General features: G+C 49.4%; 1 protein-coding gene across 3 annotated transcripts in view; it reads left to right on the forward strand.

Annotated features, from left to right (window-relative positions):
• The window catches only part of BCAM (basal cell adhesion molecule (Lutheran blood group)), a 62,825-nt gene that overhangs the window by 24,052 nt on the left and 23,511 nt on the right, over positions 1–15,262 (forward strand). For all 3 annotated transcript variants that reach the window (XM_077336645.1, XM_077336646.1, XM_077336647.1), the window contains exons 2-3: positions 11,186–11,313; positions 11,413–11,629. In XM_077336645.1, the coding sequence (XP_077192760.1) occupies positions 11,186–11,313; positions 11,413–11,629 (345 nt within the window). The remainder of the gene's footprint in view (positions 1–11,185; positions 11,314–11,412; positions 11,630–15,262) is intronic.

The raw sequence follows: 15,262 nt of genomic DNA on the forward strand, positions 1-15,262 counted from the left end.
CAGGGGGTTGGACTAGATGGCCTGTATGGCCCCTTCCAACTCTATGATTCTATGATCCTATGATTCTATAATGTGACCAAAGTTGGACCTCCCCCGTGTAATGCATGACAGGCATTTATTTCCTTTGCAAATGCTGCCCATTGCTGTGGTTTGTCCATGTGAATTTCAGTTCTGAGTTGCCGGCCAGTTGCAAACTGTTGCATCTTGATTTGGACATATATGTGAAGACATATCCAGACATCTGGACAGAGTTAAAAGAAGCATCTGTAAAAACTTTGGGCCGTTTTATCCCGAGCCTTCCTCATTGTTCCTTCCTCTGTTTTATCCTCACAATGGCCCTGCAAGGTAGGTGAGGCTGAGACAGTGTGATTGGCCCAAAGTCGCCCAGCAAAATTCCGTGGCAGAACTGGAATTTGAATCGGGGTCTCCCAAATCCTACGCTCTAATCCAGACTTTCTCAATTAGGGTTTCGGGAAACTCTTGGACTTCTTGACAATTCTGGAAGGGTTTCCCAAATGGTTAGGAGTTAATTTATTTTTAATATATTTTGAGCTTCCAACCCAGAGTTGAATCCAGGTTTGCTAGGTTATGTATGAATAGTCATTTGGGAGGCATAAGTGATGTGGAGGGTCCTCAAGATTTTTGAGCTCATGTGCATAGTTGGAATTCTGACATGGGTTGGTGGGCATGGCCAAACACAAAATCATGCTCATGGGCTCAAAAATTACTGTCTCAGGGAATGGAGCTACAGACGATGAAGAAGAAGAAGAGTTGGTTCTTATAGGCCACTGTTTCTCTACCCAAAAGAGTCTCAAAGCGGCTTACAATCGCCCTCCCTTTCCTCTCCCCACAACAGACACCCTGTGGGGGAGATGAGGCTGAGAGAGCCCTGATATTAAGAAGAAGAGTTGGTTCTCATATGCCACTTTTCTCTACCCAAAGGAGTCTCAAAGCAGCTTACATTCACCTTCCCTTCCCTGCGAGATAGGTGAGGTAGAGAGGGCCCTGATATTACTGCTCGGTCAGAACAGCTTTATCAGTGCTGTGGCAAGCCCAAGGTTACCCAGCTGACTGCATGTGGGGGAGCGGGAAATCAAACCCTGCTCGCCAGATTAGAAGTCCATGCTTCTAACCACTATACCAAGCTGGCACATGTAGGAAGTGCAGAGGAGAAGGTGGATCATTTAAAAATATACAGGGAAAGAAGGTAGAGAGGCCAATGAAATTAACTTTGAATGATGTTTCCGTGTTTATCTGTCCCCACCCACTCCCCACAAGCATTTGGGGGGTGCCAAGGAAAGTATTGGCAGCCATCTGGCACTGGGTTGGGGTCCCCTGCAGTTTTGGCTTGTTGCAAACCTGCAAGTTGGTTTCAGTATTAGAGCTGGATGGTAGGTGTTGAGGAAGCAGGGAACCTCCTGGTTTCCAAGGCTCGTTCTCAAACGGGGCAAAAGCCCTTGATTTTTATTTTTTACAGCTTGAACGCACCTGCATTCAGACATCTGCTCCCCAGAGAGGTGCCTGAATTCAGTCTGAACCCGAAGCTGTTCAGTGACGAAAGCCACCAGGCCACCTCTCAGAATTGTGACATTTGGATGTTTAGTAAGAATGCAGCTCTGCCGAATTTGGGTAGTGCACTGCCATCAGAGCATGTAAGTTTTCCTCTGCAGCCGAGGAAAAGCCTTTCCCCCAATCCCCCCATGGTGTCGGCCCCTCTGATTTGCAAGACTGCCTCTCTCCCTGGGCTCAGCCACGAGAACTTTGCTCAATTTGGCGGGGGCTTCTGCAAGTGCCAACTTGCAGACAAGCGGAATCCGCCACTGCCTGTTCACACACGCTCTCTGTGGTGGCTCCTGCCTTGTGGAATGGCCCGCCTGAGGTCAGGAACACATGAAACAGCCTTCTAAGGCATCAGAGTCTTGATTCATTGAAGTTGGTATTGTCTGCTCCATCCTTTCTCAACCTTTTTCACTTTTAAGAAACTCCTGAAACACTCTCCAGGCTTTAAGAAACCCCCAAAGCAGGGGTAGTCAGACTGCAGCCCTCCAGATGTCCATGGACTACAATTCCCAGGAGCCCCTGCCAGCGGATGCTGGCAGGGGCTCATGGGAATTGTAGTCCATGGACATCTGGAGGACCACAGGTTGACTACCCCTGGTTTAGCTAACCACCTTAGTGTGGGAAGCAAGCGTGCGGCCTTGAGGTGTGAAGGGACCCAGCGCTGGGAGACATCACTTGTCAGGCAAACCATGCAGTTTCAGTCATCAATTACAGAGGCCAATACACGTGACAGAATACCCAGGAGTCTGACATAAACGAAGTAAGTGCAGAATCAACCCCAGTTTAATTCTGGAGATAAGCTTTTCTTTGCAGGCACACCTTGAAACAAGTAATACAGCCTTTCTCAACTTTTTTACTGTAGAGAAACGCCTGAAACCCCCTTCAGACTAAGAGTAACCCCACAAGTGTAGAATATGGTTGGGAGGCAAAGCTGTGGACACACCCACCTGGGGCCCCTCCCCTTCTCACCCCCTCCAGGCTCATCACCGGCTGTTTTGGGAGGGAGAGGCGGGTTGACATGACCATATGGCAGCAGTTCTCAACCGCTTTGATGCTGCGACCCCAACTGTGGCGGCGTGTTCAAGTCCTTGGGCAATGTGCGCATGGCGCACAACAGTCGGGGCAGCATGGAGGTAGCCATTGCAAAGGCTCTGCTGATGCCTGCCGCCTGCTGCCACCCTCCACTGCTGCCTGCCGCTACCTCCTGCCGCTTCTGCCTGTCGCCATTGCTTGTGGCAGCCACCCGCTGCTGCCGCAGCAGTGGCAAACAACCTGGGGCCCCCACAGAAGGGGCCAGGCAACCCCAAATGGGGCTGGGACCCCTAGATAGAGAACCACTGCCATATAGTGTCATATCAAAGATTTAACAGATTTTAAATACATATACAAATTAACTCCTATTAGTTCTGGAAACCTTTCTAGGGCCATCAAGTTTCAGGAAGCCCTGGGTGAGGAAGCCTCATGTGATAGATTCAGTTGGGTCACAGTGTTGCTCTGAAACAGTAGAACAAATTTAAGGACCAACAAAGGTTCCACAGGACTCAAATTTTGTTCAGTGTTTGTTCATTCATGGGTGATTGTATTGGCTCACTCTCTGTAATCTGCCTTGAATCCCTGATAGAAAGGCTAAATAAATAACATAAATAATTTTTAAAATCCCATGGTTGGACTAAAACTTCTTTACCTTGGGTGGGTTAATATCCGTGCCTGAAGATTGAACGTAGTAGTGCTTGACTGTTTCAGTCTTTTGTATGTTTACAGGGAAGCCTCTGTTCAGCGGAACTTACTCCCAAGTAAAGGGAGGGGAAAACCCTCTCGGTTCGGTTCCACATATGCAAAGAAGGAATTCTCCGGATTCCTACATCGCTTTGCGCGCTTGGCCAGAGGCAATTCAGGGAGCTTGTTTGAACCTGTGGCAGGAAAACAATTGCAAGGACTTGTTTGCATGTCTCCCGCCCTGTCTTGCGTCTTGTGCTGCATCCAAATGTCTCCTCCTCCCGCGAGAGCTGGTATGGCCAAAGTTTGTAACCTGCTTTCCTCCCTGCCCCAAGGCACTTTAATTGTACATTGATACCATTATAATTTTCTTCCTCTCTCTGCTTCCTATTGTGGCCTGTTGCCACAAATAGGAATAGATGTACAGAGAGATGCTAGCAAGAGGCAGAAGAAGTTGTACTGGTCATAGAGGGGAGAGAGGAGTGGGGGAAAAAGACCCTTTTTTGCTTTGCTCCCAGTGAAAAATGTCAACCTTGCATTTTCTTGATGCTGGGGAATTCCGCTCTGTGCTTATTGGAAGAAATCATGCGACGGAAGTAGGGTTTCCAACTTCCGGGTGATCTCCCAAAATTACCATCTCCAGGCATTTTCTGACCCAGAAGTGGCAACCCTAGAGGATAGCATTACCAAAGACAGACGATGGAAGACAAGTTGGAAAGGCAAAGGAGCATTTTTCCGGAATGTTTCGACCTTGTGTGCAAGCAAACAAGACAGTATGTCAGCCTCATAACTTTGTACAAACCTCTGCAGTGCTGGGAATCAGTGATCTGGATGCTGTTGCCTTCTGTTCTGCATTCCAGGAGGGGGAAAAGAAGTCTCAGGGGATTTGGGGAAAAGTTTGTAACCCCTCCCCCCACAAAAAAAAAGAGAGAGGAGAAAGTACCTGGAAAAGGGGCCGTATAATTGGGACATAGCACTAGGAAATTGGAACCATCTAGCAATAGGAATTTTCTGTGGGAACAAAATACAGGGCCAATATAGGTTTCGGTCTTATATTTTCTCTTTGGAGGGCGTCAGGGAGCTGCGGGGTGGTTTGGGGGATTAATTTATGTTGGGAAGCCACAAGGGAAGGGGAAAGTTACCAGTTTCCCCCCCTGCACCACAGCTGTAGTGGAATTTTGCTGTTTGCAGCCCAAATGAAAAGCTTTCCCGAACTTCTCCCAGCATCACATGTGCAGTTCAGCCCGTGCGCATCACTTGACCACAGGCCTGAATTGAGCAGCGTCTTCTGGCACCTTAGTGCAAGGACACTTGAGTTAGATAAAATGATGCCCAAGGTGGTAGAGGTGGTGGTGGGGAGAAACACTTTAATCCTCCTCTCTCATTCTGGCTTTAAAAAAAATGTTCATTTCCTTCTCTTCCCCCCCACCCCCAAATTCTCAAAAACTAGAAAACCCATGAAGCTACTTTAAGGCCTAATTGCTTGGATCTTCTGACATTTTCTGTAACATTAATATAACAGCTGTAGAGAGAGAGGGGTGCTTGTCTTTTTTCCCCCCAATTCATTCATTTCCATAATAGCGGCCCCTCCACAGAGTTGCTACTATCAACTAGTCACTAGTTACTAGTGGAAGAAAAACACAGTTACTGTGAACTCTCTCCCAATTTCAAGCCCTCCCCCAGATGATGATGATCTTTACACTGCTCCAATGGAGCGGTATAAATAAAAGGCTAAGAGCTAAAGGGGAGGAGAGGGAGCGGGTGCTGTCCGTGATAAAAACCTGGAGGAGCGAATCAGGAGCCGCGAAGCTTCTCCAAGTGGCACTCCAGGGCCAAGTGGCTGGCCCGTTCTGTGAACAGCTCTCCGCCGAGTCGCCCGTCCTCCCAGGCAGCTGTCCTCGCCTCTGCAGTTTCCCAACAGTGAGTCCTCTCCACCTAGGAACTTCGGCCGGGGATGGGGGTGGCCGCTGGGGAGGAAGGTTGCGCCCCGGTGCAGCGTCCCGGGAAAGCAGCAGGCGGCAAGGACGTGACGGCAAGGACGTGGTGGCCCTGCTGCTTTCCCTTTGCCCACCGAGACCCCTTTTTATAAATGGGCTTTAATTCTAGTGATTAAATAACCTGGATTGTTGGAAATTTGAAAACCCAGGCTTACAGGCCTGCCTCTCTGAAATGTATCCATGCAGGAGTTGAGTTGAAGCCTACTGGTTGTTTGATTGTACCAGTCAGGAGTCCCAACATGGTGCCGGCCAATGCCTCTCCTGCCCCCCCCTCAAATGTCTTAATGCATGGGGCTTTTTTTAGAAATGTTGTTTTGGCAGCAGCAAGAAGGCCCTCCACTGTGTGCCTGAAGCTGCAGCAGCCATTTTGCGACTGGCTCTGTCTCCTGGGGCAGCCATTTTGTGGCTGCATCCTCCTTGCTGTTTCAGAACTCCAAAGGTGCCCACAGGCTCAGAAAATTTGGGGACCCCAGTATAGATGTAAAAACAACTACATGTTTGAGTTTTTATAAGCCTCTATATGTCAGTCCTTTTCAACTTTTTTACCGTTGAGAAACTCCTGGAACCCCAGAAGGGGCGCTATCATGCAGAATGTGGTTGGGAAGCAGAGCTGTGGACACGCCCACCGGGGGGCCCTCCCCTCCCCGCCCCCTTCAGGCCCATCTTTGACCGTTGGGGGGGGGTAATGGGTCGATATGACCATTTACTCGGGTTGGGCGCTTTGGCTGCCAAAGTGGCCATTCCAGCCCGAAGCAGCTAGCACTGTGGCGCAGGGGGAAGGGGTGGTGCCAGAGCCAGCATGCCAGTTGGCGCGCCGGCACCAGCATCCCCCCCCCCCTGCACTGCAGCATTGGTTGCTTCAGGCTGGAACAGCCCCTTTGGCAGCCAAAGTGCCCAACCCTACCATATACTCAAGAAATGCTTAACAAATTTTAAAAATATATTAAAAGTGAATTAACTCCCATTTTGGAAGACCTTCGAGGGCCGTCACGAAACCTGGGCTGAGAAAGCCAGCCCTCTGTGGTGGGAATGCCGAAGCTTCCCCCTCTGCGAAGTTTTCATAAACTCTAGGAAGGCTGAGTTACTTAGGCAGGCCTTCCTGGAACGCTGCATCTGGCGATGGGGCTACTAGGATATTTTAGGGAGGTTTATGGTTTTCAGCCAGTTGTTTGTATCTGTCCGACAGGCCTGATGGATGTGTTAATGAGGGGAAAGTAGACTGGAAGTGTCCCAAAGAAATTAATCAGCTTTTGTTAACCAGGAGGCCTTGTTCTGGAGGCAGGAGGGAGGCTTAGTTGTTATACCTGGCTTTTTGCTGTGTGTGTGTGGTGGTGGTGGTGATGGTAATAACTCCAGAGGAGAAGCCCAGAGGCACCACACATAGCCAGAAGGCTTTCAGAGGCCTTAAAAGACAAGATTTCACCCCTGCAGAAGCTTTTGTGGATTTTGTGAGATACTTTTGGAAGAACTCCAACAGAGGCATCTTGACAGATTAGGGAGAAAAGTCCCAGAAAGCATTCAGTGAGATAAACTGTCCTTCGTCTTGTTGCTGCAACCAGAATCCAGTTTGCACTGTGGTTTTAGGACAGGGGTAGTCAAACTGTGGTCCTCCAGATGTCCATGGACTACAATTCCCAGGAGCCCCTGCCAGCGAATGCTGGCAGGGGCTCCTGGGAATTGTAGTCCATGGACATCTGGAGGACCGCAGTTTGACTACCCCTGTTTTAGGATATGCAGAAGAAGGTTCTTATATGCCACTTTTCTCTACCTGAAGGAGTCTCAAAGCAGCTTACATTCACCTTCCCTTTCCCCACAACAAACACCCTGCAAGGTAGGTGAGGCTGAGAGATCCCTCATATTCCTGCTTGGTCGGAGCAGCTTTGAGCCCAAGGTCACCCAGCTGGCTGCATGTGGGGGAGTGCTTGCTGACACCTGCCATGAATCCTGAGGCCAGGGATGGGGAGGGGTAGTATTCTGTCGAATAAGCAATTTCTGCCAAATTTCTTTGGCTTAACTCACTCTTTTGGAGGACCCTCCACACTCCTTGGCATACTAACCAGTTTCCGGGAAGCTCACCAAACTCACATTCGGCAATAAAAATCTCAGGTTTATTTGCACAAAACTTTATTTTTCCTCCAGCCGCTTCACTGAAGAGCGCATGTGGGGAGGGAAAAGAAGCGCTAACGGCTTTCCCCCATGCTTTGGCCAATTTCGGCCTCTTCTGTAAAAAGATTTCTGGGCCACAAGGACGGTGGAAACGTCAATAATCAATGCATATTTTCCCTGATAATTTGTTGTTCTGCATGAACCGTGTGGATGATCCTCCTTCTGGAATGCAAGGTGTACAAGATTTTTGGGGATTTGTGTGGCATTTCAAAAGCTTGTTTGACTACAGATCATTGGGGGTGTTGTGCAAGGAGCGCGTATGCTGCACAATGCCTTCCCCATAATTCCCAACTTTTCCTGCTTCTTGCCCTGTGGGGTTCTGCCTCCCTGCAACCTAATTTCCTTTCAGCTCTCTCCACCACCCTGGGCCAGGTGCCCGCCTCTTCTGCAGTCCGAGTGGGTTTCTTCCTTCCCTGACGAATCTGTCTCGACAAATCTCGTGCTTGCCCTTCCCTCTCTCTGCCTTGGGGGCACCTTTGGGCCACTCTGGAGTTTTTGGGCAGGCAGGACAACCGTCTTGTCCTGTCATTAATCTGTATTGTTTAGAGATCTGCAAAGAAGACCCTACTGTTTCTCTCTGTTGGCAAATATGAATCTTTCCCCTCTCCCCTTCCTCGGCTTTCCCAGCTGGTTCCCTGGCACTGAGCCATTTCTGGGCACTGAGTCTTGCCAGAATTTCCCCCCCTCCTTTAGCTTGCCCGGCTGTGAGATGAAAGCTCACTCATCCCCCCCGCCCCCTCCTCCATTTGAGGGGCTTATGCAGGAACAAAGCCCCAAGTGCCAGGCTGGAATCCCAAGCAGCTGCTGGCCAGCCTCGCTGTGAGCCTTTCATATCAGCAGTTTCCCCTCCTTTCACACTCCCAGCCCACACAGTGCCAGATAGCCACTTTATTGCACTCCCTCTGCATTAGAGAAAGTCAAACTTCCCTTAAGTTAAGGCCAAGATGCATCACCATCTAATGTCTGACAAAGGAGCACGGTTGGAGACACTCACTGTGCAAAAAATAAAACAAAAAGCAAACTCTTGCATTGTGGTTAGAGAGTTGTAGCAGTTAAAGAGCGGCAGACTCTGATTTGGAAAGCTGGGTTTGATTCTCTACTCCTCTCCATGCAGTCAGTGGAGTGAACTTGGGCCAGTCACAGTTCTCTCAGAGCTCTCTCAGCCTCTCCTACCTTACAGAGTGTCTGTTGTGGGAAGAGGAAGGGAAAGGTACTTGTAAGTGGCTTTGGGACACCTTCGGGTAGTAAAAAGTGGGGTATAAATAACCCAGTTCCTCCTCCTCTCAAAATTCTTGTCTGAAATGCATTTGTGTCACTGCCCTACACTGGCTGAGTTCAGAAGGACCACAGGCGCATAAGCAGAATCTTCTCCTTTGGGTACAGTTTCATGTTCCATGTCTGTTTTAAAGCTGACTGTGGTTTGGAGTAGGGGTTCCCATTTGGAGATGAAGCACAAATTGTAAGCTTGCCAACTCCAGATTGGAAAACTTCTGGGGATATTTGGGCTGGATCTTGGATAGGGCGGGACCTTAGCAGGGTGGTAATGCCATCATTCACCATCCAAAGTGGCCACTTTCTCCAGGGGAACTGAAGAAGAAGAAGATTGGGTTCTTATAGGCCGCTTTTCTCTCTCCCCAAAGGAGTCTCAGTGGCTTACACCCTGTGAGGTAGGTGAGACTGAGAGAGCCCTGATATTCCTGCTTGGTCAGAACAGCTTTATCAGTGCTGTGGCGAGCCCATGGGGGACCCTGGAATCAAACCCAGCTTGCCAGATTAGAAGTCTGCACTCCTAACCACAACCCCAAACTGGCTCTCTGTAGTCGGGGAATCAGTTGTAATGCTGGGAGACCCCCAGGCCCCACATGGAGGATGGCAACTCCAGTAAATGGCAGATTACCAACTGGGACACTGTGACAAACATAAGCCTCACTTTGAATTTTCTTTGGATGCTGCGAGTCGACTCTTGCCTTTCTGATCCTGGCCTTTCCTCCCCTTATTTTCCAGGCTGAAATTCATGACATGCTTTCCGGACTGAGGCAGCCTCCCATCATGCTTTGTCCCCTTCCCCTTTTAAAAAATGTGTTTTTTGCAAAATCGTGCCTGCTTGCTTTCTCTGTGCCCATTTGCCATTCTGTGCCCTTGATTGCCTCCCCCTCCCCGCCAGTGTCCTGAATGTAATTTGTAAAAATGTTATAGGTTATAACATTATAACACTGCTGTGCAAGACTACTAGACTGCTTTTTTAAAAAAAACTTAGAAATGGCATTGTAACACAGTCTTTCTTTCAAAAAGGCAGATGAATGGAGGAAGGGAGGGGGAGGGAGGATGGCAACGCGGAAAGGGGTGTGCCCAAGTGACTCAAAATGGTGGGCATGGGGGAAAACCTGATTGCACGCATTTCCGCATCAGAGACCCCGTTAGACCCCGCTTGAAAAGATGAAATCTGGTTTTCTGGGGACTCCTTTGCTGTGGCACAAGTGAGGGGGCCATTCAGGACTGCAGCTGAAGAAGCAAATTTTAGTGTTTAAGCCCCCCCCCCCACATACACACAATGTGGTGCTAATGTGAGATGGGCCTTGGCCCAGTCACTTGCTTACAGCTCAGAGTTTGGGGTCTCTGACTCACAACACCCAGTGTGTTGTCCAGTTGAGACCTGGCAGAGCAGGAGACCTTTGGACAGCTCATTAAAAACCAGCGATCCAAGTTGGGAAATTCCTCCTCCTCCTCCTCTGTGTTTTAGGGTTTTTTGGCATGGTAAATAGAGGCAACTTGATTGACTTTCACTGAGGATTGGGAAAGCCCTGGGGATTCCATTGTGAAAGAGAGGCGGTGTACTGAGGACTAATTATGGTGGTTGTGAGGATAAGATGGCCAGTAAGAGAGCATTCAAGTTTCTTCCCTGGGCTCCATGAAAAAAGGGCAGGATTTAAAATTTTAAGAAGAAACTAAAACAGTAGCCCCAACTTTAAAATTCCCGAGGGCATGTTCATCCCGTTGGCAAAGGAATTATCGCCATCATGGTGCATTTCCCTCAAACTGCGGCCCTCCAGATGTCCATGGACTACAATTCCCAGGAGCCCCTGCCAGCATTTGCTGGAGGGCCGCTGTTTGACTACCCCTGTGTTAGAGACTTGAACATAGCCCTCAAAGCCGTTCCGTGCACTGACTAAGGGGATTCATTTGCTATTGACATCATCTTAATGCGACACAAACCTAATCATCTTGGGCTTTATGAGCAGTATATCCTCCCCCCTCCCCCTTCTTCCCCCCCCCCCACTTTTGGCAAATCTTACCTCAGTCATGAAGTCACTGAAAAGCCATAAGGCAGGGGTAGTCAACCTGTGGTCCTCCAGATGTCCATGGACTACAATTCCCATGAGCCCCTGCCAGCGAATGCTGGCAGGGGCTCATGGGAATTGTAGTCCATGGACATCTGGAGGACCACAGGTTGACTACCCCCGCCATAAGGAAAACTGCCCTTTGTCCTCCTTCTTTCCTCTTCTACCCAGTGCTTCTAGACTTTGCGGGGTAATACCCAGGTGGTGGTGAGGATTACTGAGGAAATATGTATGTTGAGGGGAGTTTACATGTTTGAACGAGGGTTGGGCGCTTCGGCCACCAAAGCGGCCGTTCCAGCCCGAAGCAGCCAGCACCGCAGGGTGGGAGGGGCGGCGCTGTCTCAGTAGACTGCAGTCTAGATCCACCACACAGATCCACTCATTGGCTGGTTTGCTGTTGTCTTCCAGGGTGCCACGCAGAGGTTCAGCTCTCCGTCCCGCCTGTGGTGGAGGTGTTGCTGGGGCAGCAGGCGTCCATTGCGTGCACGCACACCGTGACAGGGGGAAGCGGGTACCACCTGGTGGAGTGGTTCATCGTGAGTATGTGGGCCTGGCCAATGGGGATAGGGGTGGCTGAGGTCACTTTTGCCCCCCCCCAAACATTTCCGTCGCTGAACGCCATGCTCCCCTCGCAGACAGACAAGAATGCAGAGCAGCGCCGGGTGGCCTTCAGCGAGCAGGACCGCCGGGAGGTGGACAAGAACACCGAATACACCCACCGCATCTTCATGGACTCCGACTACGGTTTGGTCATCAAAGCCGCTGACGTGAGTGACGAGAGGGCTTTCACCTGCCGCGTGATGGCTGGCATTGGCGGAGACGCTGGGGGGACAGCCCAGCTCAAGGTCTACGGTGAGACCCTTCAGTCGGGCTGTGGGATGTCCTTCATCTAATCCTCTCCTTTGGGCTTTGCTTGGCTTCCTTCCTCCTCCTTTTCCTTGTTCAAGCACTCTTGCGAGCTTCTCCCTCCTTGTTGTCGCTCCTTGCTGCAAAGCAGGTCCTTCCTTTCTGCTGAACTCCCCCTCCCCAAATGCTCTCACAGGTGCCTGGTGCTCTTTGCTGCCTCCCTGGCCCTTCAGGTTCCTCCTCGATGCCCAACCGTTTTCACTTCAACCTGAAATTTAAACCAGAGCATAGATGGCTGTGCATACACCCTCGTCCCCATCTTTGAGCAGTTTCTCATGTGCTGATAATCTAGGGTTGGGTGGTTTGGTGTCCGAAGCGGCCGTTCCCACCCGAAGCAGCCAGTACTGTGGCGCTGGCTGCTTCAGGTGGGAGCGGCTGCTTCAGACGCCGAACCACCCAACCCTATTAAATGCACTTTCAATCCATGTTCAATGCACATCTGGACTTTGCTTTGTGAAATGGCCAAATCTACTTGCTGACTGTGGCTGAAGTAGACTGAAATGGCAATAATTAATCAGTGTGGAAATGTCCCATTTCTGTCCTCTCCCTTCCACTGCTGAAGGCCGGACTGGCCAGGGATTTCGGTTTTGGGGAGCATCATCCAGGCATGGCATTGGGGTCTTCCAACTCCACAATTCTCTGGACCCACCTGTTGTCAGCTTTTGAAAACCCGCAGAGAGGGAAATCTAAAACCTTCAGGTGCCCCTAAAATATTGTAGTGCTGTGGCAAAACATTGAAATTTCCCCTTCCCCCAGCTACCAAAGGCATGCTGGCTATAAATAAAACATTTGACAATTATGCGGCATCTCCATATCTGGCTGCCTCTCCTTGTGTAATGTTTGGGCTCGCTTCTCCCTGAGCAGATCCTTGGGGAAATTTGAAATGGAAGCATCAGGATAAGATGTGTGTTAAATAGTGTTAAATAGTTGCCTGGCCTCCCATCACAGTGGCAAATAGCACCGTCCTTAAGATGCTTAGTCTTTCAGCATTTTGAAACTCTGCTCTGATTTGGACATGTCCTGTAGAGAAGGACATTAAGTCCATAAGAAGGTTTTCAGGTGGGCGGGCGGGCGGGCGGGCGGGCGGGCGGGCAAGGAGGGAGGGAGGGAGGGAGGGAGGAAGGAAGGAAGGAAGGAAGGAAGGAAGGAAGGAAGGAAGGAAGGAAGGAAGGAAGGAAGGAAGGAAGGACTGGTGGGAACGTAGGTGGACTGGAAGGAAAGCACAAGTGACAAGTGGGGGTCTCGCTGGAGGTAAGAGGAGGAGAGGCCTCTGATCCCTTTCAGCTGACGGCCCCAATACCAGACCTGATCTTGGTATCTCATTCCAGGAGCTTTGACTTTCAAGAGCTTACACCCCAGAAATATTTTTCGCCTGTACCATGCAGCAGTGCTCCACTTGAGCTGCTCTGCTGCAAACCCACGCAGCTCCCCACGGAAAAATTAATTCCTCACCTTGCCATAAGCCAGAAGCTGTTTGATAGCACATGCCCCATGCGGCTCTATAGCACTGTTCCTTGGATGTTTCCTGATGTATAATTGCATTCTTTTTCTCTTTTGTTACTCCATAATCCACATTGAGTGAGGGTGCAAAAGGCGGGCTATTCATATAAGCTAAATAAATCTTTTTTTTTAAAGGCAGCTACCCAGCAGCTAAAAATGAAATTATCCAAAACGGGCTGGCCTGTCCCCAATTAGCCAAGGCGGTCCCGGTCACACCCACCACCACTATGCGCTCTGAATTCCTTTCTAATCTCTGGCAAGGCTTGTGCAAAGAGAGCTGCCCACCATCCGTGAAACCGTCCTAAAATTGTCACAGTTCCCACTTGTGGTATGGCGCCCCCTCCACTGCCCAGGTGTCTCACTGCCTTGCCCACCTCAAGGCCTTTGGTCAATCCCTAGCGCAGGGGTAGTCAAACTGCAGCCCTCCAGATGTCCATGGACTACAATTCCCATGAGCCCCTGCCAGAGAATGCTGGCAGGGTCTCATGGGAATTGTAGTCCACTGACATCTGGAGGGCCGCAGTTTGACTACCCCTGGAATAGAGGCTCCGTTCTCCCTCCCCGGCAAGCCCGCCATGCATTCCCACAGAGCCACGTAATCCCTTAGCTCTCCCAACCGTTCCCCGCCTACAGCAAAACACCTGGAGAAGCCTCTTTGGGTTTTTTTTCCCCCGGCAGAGGAGGACCCTATCTCCCTGTCATCTCTCGCTGACGGCCTTGCCCCACATGTTCGTATCGCCTTGCACGTTTTGCCTCCCCCCCCCCCCCCGCAAAGCATGTCCGCGATAGCAGACAAAATGAGAGAAAGAGCTGGGTTGGACTGAACTGCTTTTGGCTGTATTGTCTCAACAGAGCAATGGCGAGTACCAGATGTAGGACGAACCGCAGGGAGAAGTGCCATGTTTGTCCCCATGGCTTCCTTCCTAGAATGATACACCCCCTCCCATCCCATCCATCCTTCTTCATTTCCAATGAAGTGGCTTCTTTCTTTCTTTCTTTCTTTCTTTCTTTCTTTCTTTCTTTCTTTCTTTCTTTCTTTCTTTCTTTCTTTCTTTCTTTCTTTCTTTCTTTCTTTCTTTCATTCATTCATTCATTCATTCATTCATTCATTCATTCATTCATTCATTCATTCATTCATTCATTCATTCATTCATTCATTCATTCATTCATTCATTCATTCATTCATTCATTCATTCATTCATTCATTCATTCACCGTCCTCCCTTGCAGCTCAGGGCGGCTTGCAAAATGCATCAATATACGTAGGTCTGGTGGACAAATGAGTCACAGTGTGCTTCAGACGTTAGCTTCAGTAGATTCTCACAGAGCAGACCTGTCAGACCTCGCAGCTCACCTACTTCACGAATGTCTTTTGTGGGGAGAGGAAGGAAAGGTGCTTTGAGACGACTTTGGGCAGTGAAAAGCGGGATATAAAAACCAACTCCTCCTCTTCTCCTCTAGCTTGCTCAGTTTCACCTATCTCACAGGGTGCCTGCTTTGGAGAGGGGAAGGGAAAGGTGTTTGCCAGCCACTTTAAGCCTTCTTAGGGTAAGGAAAAAGCAGGATATAGAATGTTGGAATAAGAATGTAGACGTTTTATCATTTGAACTGTTGATGACCATGGATGTTTTAAACTGTAAATTATACCGTGTTTGTTTTAACTTGATGATTTTGTGAACTGTCCTCAGCCCATTGTCGGGAAGGGCAGTATATAAGCCTAATAAATAAACAAACACTACGTCTTCATTGGAAATTACTCAAAACGTGGGGAAGAGACACCATTTTTCACCCTCCAAAATAAAAACAAACCGCTATTTATCGTCACTTATTTATAAAATGCATATTCTGCCTCTCCGGAGATCGGCTCGAGGCAGCATGTGATATAAGAACAAGACAATAAAGTCATCAAAGCAACAACATAACATTCATAAGTACTGGAGCAAGCCAAGAAATGGAGCCAGCAGCATGGAAAAAACCAAAAATAAAAGCCCAGCATTCAGCTGCTTAAATTGATATCCGCAAAGGATCCTTTGAGATAGATGCAGATGATAAAAACAGAATTGGGGCTAGGGTTGTGCGG

Source organism: Paroedura picta, chromosome 5 (genome assembly GCF_049243985.1).
Source record: "Paroedura picta isolate Pp20150507F chromosome 5, Ppicta_v3.0, whole genome shotgun sequence".
Taxonomy (NCBI): domain Eukaryota; kingdom Metazoa; phylum Chordata; class Lepidosauria; order Squamata; family Gekkonidae; genus Paroedura; species Paroedura picta.